The 9,466-nt window shown below is 29.9% G+C and overlaps 1 protein-coding gene across 4 annotated transcripts in view; it reads right to left on the bottom strand.

Annotated features, from left to right (window-relative positions):
• Nucleotides 1–9,466, bottom strand: part of LOC104752265 (beta-glucosidase 30) — a 16,145-nt gene that overhangs the window by 3,954 nt on the left and 2,725 nt on the right. The window contains exons 5-12 of one of the 4 annotated variants that reach the window (XM_010474364.2): nucleotides 8,271–8,348; nucleotides 8,084–8,171; nucleotides 7,617–7,991; nucleotides 7,311–7,528; nucleotides 7,179–7,212; nucleotides 6,993–7,095; nucleotides 6,614–6,722; nucleotides 6,400–6,485 (exon numbers count right to left, since the gene is read on the bottom strand). The exons of 1 other annotated variant lie outside the window; for it this stretch is intronic. In XM_010474364.2, the coding sequence (XP_010472666.1) occupies nucleotides 6,615–6,722; nucleotides 6,993–7,095; nucleotides 7,179–7,212; nucleotides 7,311–7,528; nucleotides 7,617–7,991; nucleotides 8,084–8,171; nucleotides 8,271–8,348 (1,004 nt within the window). In that variant the 3' untranslated portion in view covers nucleotides 6,400–6,485; nucleotide 6,614. Of the gene's footprint in view, nucleotides 1–6,399; nucleotides 6,486–6,613; nucleotides 6,723–6,992; nucleotides 7,096–7,178; nucleotides 7,213–7,310; nucleotides 7,529–7,616; nucleotides 7,992–8,083; nucleotides 8,172–8,270; nucleotides 8,349–9,466 lie in introns of those variants that run through there. 2 more of the 4 variants (XM_010474365.1, XM_010474366.2) reach the window with 2 other exon arrangements.

A 9,466-nucleotide genomic window follows, 5' to 3' on the forward strand; every position in this document is an offset into this window, starting at 1 on the left:
AAAAAAAAAAAAAAAAAAAAAAAAAAAAAAAAAAAAAAAAAAAAAAAAAAAAAATGATAACTAGTACAGATATACGAGTGCAAACGTAAGTAGAGTATGAGTCTACCAATACTTTCAAGAAAATATATAGTTTGATAGGATGCATGCATATATGATTCTAAGTGTACCTTGTAACGATGATAAAAATCAATTGCTACATCTCCATTATGCATTTTGGTCATTTCTGCAGTCAATGAATTTATAAAATAATCATAAGTTTTTCGTCCCTATTCGCAAGTAATAATTCAGTAGAAATGTCAAATGTGGTATTGGTTGGTATAGGGGCTACATAGATTTTTTGTAATTCGATCGACAGACCTGGATAAGTGTGGCTGAAATGGTCCCATATACTCGGAGACTTGCCCCCTTCATTCGTTGCACCTTCGTACTGCATACAAATTTATATAGACATATTTCCTCTTATATAGCTAGGATTTGTTTTTTTTTTCTATCTTAATTTTAATAACTGAAAACAAATTAAATAAGATAATAGATTAAGAAAAAAAGTTATGAGCTTGTTAAATTAGGGTTTGTTATGAGTTTTCTATTCAAAACCAATTGGTAATGAGTGGAAAAACACTAACTGTTTATATATCATCTGATGATTTCTCTAACTATTACACTAACATGCTTTTTGATCATACATTTTTTAGAGAACAGTAGAGTAGAAATAGAATACGTATACTACTATGGAGACTAAGGAGAGAGGTAATGAATCTGATGACCACCCAAAGTTGGTTTAAATAACAAACCATGAACAGTTTGACAATGAAAGGAGATTATTTGTAATTAAATATCTAATTTGGAAATACAAAAAATCTTAATTAAATAAATAATTAAATAGTCATTTGTGCCTTATGATTACTTTCATACTTATTTTTTAATCTAAAATTACTCAGACCAAATTCCAAATTAACTATTAACCGTCGTCTCTTTAATTTTTCTCCATGCATAATATTTTTTTCCTTAAAATCAACACAAATTCCATTGTTTATCAAATTTTTGTGAACACTATGTGTTAATAAAACTAGAGTGAACATGTTTACAAAATAACAAAAGCAAATTCTCATATTAACCCTTTTAATAGATATAATCAAGGAGATCAATCAATCATTTGGAGAATTCAATTAGTTTGTCATTCTATAATTTTCATTAAAAGGAAAAAACAAATAGTAAACAAAACTAATATTAAAATAACAAAATAATATTTAAATAATTAATGAAATGATGATGATACTCCCTTTATTAGTTATTCGTAGAAAGAAAAAAAACAAAAACTGAAACTACTTACGTCGAGATCTATAGACGTCAGTCGTGAGCAACTGAGTATAGATAAAATATTTTATTTTCCATGCAGTTAGATTGAAACTCGAAGGGCCGTTCACATTAAAATCTAGCTGTTCCGATTAAGTTTTTATGGTTCACCTTCCTTTCATACTAAAACGAGCGTGTTTTGTAATTTCTTGTGTCAATACTATAGAACATACGAATTTAAATCCGAGTAATAACACAAAAGTTATACTAATTAAGATAAATGACTAATTATAAGTAGTATTCACTTAAAAAAAACACATAAGTTACTAAGTAATTACAGGTACTCCATATAATAGAGCATTTTCTAGAACTAAAATATTTATTTTCAGTTGGCTTAACAGAAATCTCAAACAACAAATGAAATAACGTTTAAACTACTTGTTTTATGTCAAAGATATGAATTAGCAAAAATGTTAAGTTAACTGCGAAATTACAAAGTTTCTTCTACGTTATGGATCAAAGTCGTATAAACACATAGCCCTTTGCTAATATATAGATTGCTTATCAAAACTATCAATTTCTTTTTACCTGAAACGATGAACCAGCCGTTCCAAAAATGAAACCATCTGGAAAACTATGTCTATCAAGTGTTGGGGAATCAATCGTTTTTGCCATTTTTTGCTCTCTCCGTTTTTATTTTTTTTGGTTTTTGTGAGTTTTGAAGTGATATCGACAGAAGAGATTTGCTCCACCATATATAGAAGATTACCCTCATCACTATACGTTATCTACGTGGAAATATTGGACATGTATATAACATTTTTTTCCTTTTTTGGTGTGATGACATACATACATATCTAGATAGGGAGAGAACTCATTAGTATTTTTGAAATAAATTCTAATATTTCTTTCTCTTTCTGTACACCAACCAAAATATATCTTTCCACGTAAAGACTAATTTCGTTTGGATATTCTTCCATTTCTCGGCTCTTAGGGTTGTACATTAAATATTAGTATATATAACCAGTTATAAGGCTGAAGAGTTTTTTTTTTGTTGTACATCGTCTTCTCTGAATATTTCCATGATTACGGATCAGATTCACATATATGTATTATTTTTATTTTTTTCACATATATGTGTTACATCTTTTTTACCGAGGTCAAAATATTTATCATGTATATTAATATATGTATAGGCCTATACATATGTGTGTGCAAATTAATGTTGGCGTGGAATGTGTGGTTAACATCATGATCGCTACATTCACTATTAGCATATCGTACGAAAAGTAAAACTACTTCGTGGAACAATAATAAGCACATCTGTAACTTAACGATGTATAGTGAACCATCTAAACCATTTTTTTTGAATTTTATGTTTTTGAAATATTCATTAGGGGCAAAAGAGTACATAGTGTCAATTTACAAAAGCTCTGTATCACTAATTTACAAATATACATGATAAATCCAACTTTTGAAATTGGTCTCCACACTTATGCAACTCGAATCTTTGCAAAGATCTTTACGCTACTGAGAAGTCACTGTCAAAATCTGTGCTATGAATTAATCTACGGACGACCTTGCTGCAAACTACAAACACATGATTCTCGATAAACAACAGTGAGTTCCTCACTTGTAGCACTCTCCTGATTAGCTTAATAACCAATATAAATGCCTAAAAACAACCAGAACACAATAACAAAGTAAGTCTAAACATTCTAGGATGCAGTAAATCTTCGGATTATCAACATCAACGCTACGATCAACCGATTCTTCTTGAACTCTCCCAGGCCCAGAGATCAATGGACTGATAATAAGAAAAATGCCCACGAAGAGGAGTACCATGCATGCATGAGAATAACTAAGCCAGGAGTTCACTTGGATGGAGGACCGTGGAACACGGCGGGATGCGGATGGTGAGCGGAGCGTCTAAAACTGTGCCGGAGATGCACACAGGTCTGGTGTGAAGTAGTTTATAACCGGAAGAGCTACGTACCATTAACAAGCTCACTTCTCACATGTGTAACGTAAGTTTTTTTTGGATAATAAAAAATAAATAGAATATTTTTTTTTTGTTTCGATAATAAGTATACTATGCGTCTCCTTTTATTACAAAAATCGTGCTTATATCATTTGTTCGGTATGATTGTAATTTTACAGGATCTTTCATGAAAACAAGTCTCTTTATAGTATCTAATTTTGGGCAATGAAGTTGTTGGTTTTCTTATTTTCTTTTTTTTTTTTTGTGTGACAAAACATATAATATTCACTATTGTTTGTGTTTAGAGTTTTGTATTATTGATTAGTAATGTAGTTTGTGGGATTATCGACTCTAAAGTGCATATATGTTAACAAAATACTTAAACCAAGTCGTTTTGATACGTAAATCTCGCCATCTGTGTTCGAGTAGCATTAGCCAAGAGATTCAAAATTTAACATGATTTAATTTCTCCCGCTTCAGAAGATTAGTCTTTGGGCCTCGAAAGTTTTTGGAATCACTTTTGAATTATAAAAAAAAAATTTACATAAACTGTTGAGATGCATATTTTGAGTTTCTAAATCCATTTTTAACGCTTATATTCATGGTTGGTTTGATTTTATAATACAATATAGTTTTTCATGTAATTACAGTAAATTTATTAAATTTGTAAAAAGTATGGAATGATTAATCAGTGTATCACACATGTCCCAGCTTAATAACAAATACACTCCCTCCAGTTTATAATAGGGTCATTGTGATATATTTTAAAGTAAATTAAGTAAACTTTGAACTGTACGTGTAGATTCCTATATATTAAATAAGTAAATAATAACTTCATTTCAATGAAAAATTGGTTCAGGTGTATTAGGAAATTTAGTATAATAGATTATAAAGATAGAACGACACTTTTATGTGAAACAGAAAAAAATATAACTTAAACAATTAAAACTAGAACATATAATAATATTATTTTTAAACCAAAATTATTACAAAATATGAATGAGTCAGCTGGACCATTGTGAAACTATTATTTCCTCAAATGGTCGGTCCCATATATTGATAAGTTCTCACAAGATTGAGAGAGATACGTATGGTGTCAATGGCACGAAAGGTGTGTGGGGGTACATATTTACTTTGAAATTGGGAGACGACAACAACAAAAACGTGGCTACTCAATTCTCTAGAAAACAACAAAATTGTCGTTGCTCCTCCTCCTCCTCCTCTCTCTAATTGTCGTTGCTCATTAAAAAGGTAAACAAAAAGGCACCCTTCCTTCTTTCTCTCTGTCTTCTCTGTTTTGAGACCCTCTATTGGTTAGTTTTCTGCTCACCGTATGAACTATGATGGATTTAATTTTTTGTTTCTTCCGATCCCATCGGATTGTTTTGGTTAGTCTTTGAATCGAACTATCGAGTATTGAATTGATTAATGGGTTAATTTCGTTGTTTAGTTGTAGAGTAAAATACTTTATTCTGCACCTGCTTCCTTTGATTTCAGCTGGTGGGGTTGTCCAAGTTTAACTCTTTTTCTTTTTAAAAGCTGTATTATTGGAGCAACGACAATTAGAGAGAGGAGGAGGAAGAAGGGAGATAACCAGAATTAATTTTTGGTATGACATGGTTAACAGAAAACTGAAAATTTTTATATTAAAAATTAATAATTAATTAGATTACTGGGACAAAATTTGAATTTTGATTTTGTTGAAAATTCGCGGATATAAAAATAACAACACTTATTGTTTTGGGTTTTATATGACACATCTTTATTATTTGGTGTATTTTGATTCCAATCCAAAACAATTGGGTATTAAACGTCCATATACAAATAACTTCTGATTTTTTTAACAATTTTTTCCTCTCTTAATTGTTACACTAACTATTGCAAGAAAATAGATTTCTGTATTCGACAAAAGATCTCTTAGTACGTCTCATCAACCTTTTAAATTTACTTCTCTTTTCTTCAGATTGTTCCGTCCAAACTGCCGCTATAGTGGTAACTACATATTTTCTTGGCCCGTATATCTATTTTTAACCGATGACTGATATGCTATCTAATAAATTATATATATATATATATATATGAAACAAGCGTCAACATAGGGAGCAAGGAATAGCTCCTACTCAGATGACTTCTTTCATTGATCTTTATAGCTAGGAATTGGTTTGAAGTGCATCTCTAGGTCTACTATATTTTAGAGTCAAAATTCTATTATAGAGAAATATTATTTCTTTAGTTTTATTCTAAAATAGAAAAAATGATAGGATTACTCTATATTTAGAGCAATTTTATTTTATGACACTAATTCTATTAAGAGTTGAAAATAGAGTAATATATTGAAGAAAAATAATGCTTTATTTTATAGTTATCCTATTTTAGAAAAAAATAGAACTGTACATTAGAGATGGTCTAACTACAATCAAGTTCCAGGAATGCTATTAGAGTTTGGTTTGGTACTCACAACCTTTTAAATCCGCCTTAAGGTTTTTTTATTTATTTTGTCAACTTAGCGTAAATTCTCAAACCTATGCAGAGGTATGAGACTAATCTTTAGTGGAAGAATATCTAACGGATATGGTCCCCCAAGTTTGCCAATGGGCTGTAAACAATGGACTCATACCCATATGGTCAAAGTGATAAAGCTGATCAATTCTGCGCTTGGGGAGAATCGATCTCTGGCTTAGACCAACATGACGACTCTTCCACCAAGGCTAGAACCACTAGCCCACCCACTTCGTGGTTAAGTATTTTTTTTGTGAATAAATTTTACATTTTTTCAAAAAAAAAGTATCAAATTTCTTTATGAAAATTATATATTTCCAAAGAAGTCGTAGAAAATTCAAGGTTGTTAACTGAAAGGAAAAATACTGAAACGATAACAAAAAGAAATCTTGCACTGAAATGATGACTGAAATGATGATAAGGAAATTGGAAAGATCAACGATTTGTATCCTCCTCTCTCCATGAAAGATCCAGTGGCCCCACGCATGTTGCTTCTCATGTGATAACTCCTCCACCTCCTCTTTACTTGGTCTCCCCCACCGATCTTTTAAGGAACCGCTTGAACCATATCGCCGAATCTTTAGGATAACGTTTGAGCCCGTCGATATAGTCGACATAGTAAAGACCAAACCTTGCAGTGTATCCATGTTCCCATTCGAAGTTGTCCATCATAGACCATGCATAGTATCCTCTTACATCACACCCATCCTTCCTATAAATATATTATTAGTTTCATCAACAGAAACTAGCTATTAATTAAATTGATATTTCAAAAAAAAAAATATTGTCAGAAAAAATCAAGATTAAACCAATAAAAATAAGAAAATGATAAGAACGAACACTATAGCTTTGTGAAGTTCTTCGAAGTGTGCCTTATGATATTCAATCCTAACAGTGTCAGTAAGTATCTCTTCTCTTGATTTTGTACCATCGTCGCTGTCATGGATCCCTAACAAATCAGTTATCAAAACGTAAATCATAAAAAAGTTAAATATTGAAAACATCAGTTTGGTAAATATATCTTTCCAGAAAAAAAAAGTTTGGTTACTAATTGGCATATATTTCTATCTAACTAATGCACGTAATCATTGCTGAGAAACTATTTCTGTGTTGTAGAGGTATGCATTATGTAGTACTTAGAAAAAAAAAATTGTTGTGTTCACTAAACATAACGCTTTCTAAATTTTTTGTATAAAAAAAAAAAAAAAAAAAATCTAACCATTTTCTTTGATGTAGACTGGCATGTTGTTGTATTTCTCTTTGACGTAGTTAAGAACTTTTCGTAAGCCTTCCGCGTATGACAATAATAAACCGTTTCCAATCTGAGTTTTGAAAAGAAACAAAATTAAGATGATTATATGTCGCATTTAGCAATTAATAGTAATGAGGAAAAGTAAATTCTTACCCCATTCCGATGCTGTGACCACTGTGGTTAGTCACTGTTTCAAAACAGATTATAAACCTTGTTTAGTTTACCATCTATGCTTCATAAAAATTAGTTTGGAACAATATTTAATAATTAGTTAGCAGTACGTACGTTTCCTTTCGACTTGATTGTCAGTCCTGCACCGAGGCTTTTCAGGGTCAATGTGAGGAAGGAGAGTTGCGAAACGTGCTGTATAGTAATTTATTCCAACAAAATCCAGTGAACCTTTTAGCAATTTTGATTCTTCTGTAGTAAATACAGGTAATTTATCTCCTGCATATTTTTTTACGATATCCGGATAATCTCCGTGAATAAGTGGATCAAGATGCCTGTACACATAAGAGAACAAAACTTAATATTACAAATAGATAAAATGCTAACTATAAATAAATAAATAATTACGCTTAAATAACTTACCATCCAATTTCAAAGGCAAGAGCTCGTTCTACTGCATCTTTATCATCGGCAGAGTCTGAATTATAAGGCTCATGCCATATTGGTGCCAATACTATACCAATTTTACTATCATGAGAATTTTTTTTGCATTTTCGGAATTCATCTACTGCAACAGCATGAGCAAGAAGAACGTAATGTGAAACAATGTAAGGCTCAGTGCTTGAATCACCGGCCGGACTTATTTCATTTACCCAACTAGAGCATCGACCAGGCGCCTTGTTACCATTATCGTAACTTGCAATAGCCATGATGTATGGTTCATTGATAGTTGTCCATAACTTAACTTTTTCTCCAAATTCTTCGAAACAAATTTTTGCAAAATCTCGAAAATCTTTTCTGTTTAAAATTTTAATCATTAAAAGTAACAACATCGGTTGTTTGTAAAATAAAATTTTCGATGTTTTAGAATATATGTTAATTAGGCTTACACGATTTTAGGGCTTAGAAATCCACCATATTCGTCGTCCAAAGATTGTGGATGGTCCCAGTGATATAGTGTCATTGAAGGCTGTATGCCTGCAGATTTATTATACCATATAGTAATTGATATGTGACAATTACATCTATATTCTAATTATAGAACTTTTAACTTAATTATTGTTGTAATGATCTTACCATTAGCAAGAAGTTCGTCTATGAGATCCTTGTAGAATTGGACACCTTCTTTGTTTACTCCATCCTTCAGCTTTCCACCTATAGACAAGTTAAAATCCACCACAAATTAATTTGTATAAATAATTTTTCCAATTAATTGGAAACTATATTTTAGAAACTAACTTTAATTTTTTACAATCACTTAGAATGCCATTGAAAAATGAGGAAATTTAATTATCTCATTAAGGGCAAAATCATTAATTTAATTTAAAATAATTAATTAAAAATATCTTCTTAAAATAGCTGGAATACCATTTTACTAGATATGGTTATTCTACTTAACTCTCATTTCAATACACATTATTTTATCTTAAGTAATCTTATTGGTTATATCATTTAGATTTTTTTTTGTTTTTATGCTAATAAAAATAATATTCTAATATATATATATATATATGTGTGTGTATATCCCATCTTTGGTTAATCAATTTTTAAAAAGAAGTCTTAACATCAATTTTAAAAACAAACTTTTTTCTTATGACGTGAATTTAAATTTTTATACCAACATATTCATTTTTTTTAATGATGACAAATTGTAAGAACCCCTTACTTTATTAAAGTTATTAAAAGTAATTAACTTAGTCAGTTGAATTTAGGAAACTCACTAAAAATAAATTGTGTTAGTCACTTGACAAAAAATGTCTACAAAAAAAAATATATATATCTTGAATTACTTAGAGTGGAACTGAACATGAAATGTGTTATTTATCCCGTTAAGAGTAAGATTGTCAAATATATATATATATATATATATATGTTGAACATCAGTTTTTAAACATAGATAGTCATATATATATTTTGCCCCAAAAAAAAAAGAAAAAGATAGTCATATATACATATATATATATATATATATAGTTTCAGCATCGATTTCTAAAATTCTGTAATAGCGCTATTACAACTATCTAAATTAATTGTTTTAATAAAATTAATAATTTCAAAATTAATTGTTTTAATAAAATTAAATAGTAAACAACTATCTAAAAATCATGGTCTTAACCTGGTTGTTAGTATATGCAAACATATATAGTTTTAGCATCAATTTCCTACCTAGTAGTTAATAAGTTATATATATATATATATATATATATATATATATATATTATCAGCAAATGAGATAGGTTTGCGGTTTGCCGACCAAAAAAAAAAAAAAAAGA

This window comes from Camelina sativa, chromosome 16, assembly GCF_000633955.1.
Source record: "Camelina sativa cultivar DH55 chromosome 16, Cs, whole genome shotgun sequence".
Classification (NCBI taxonomy): domain Eukaryota; kingdom Viridiplantae; phylum Streptophyta; class Magnoliopsida; order Brassicales; family Brassicaceae; genus Camelina; species Camelina sativa.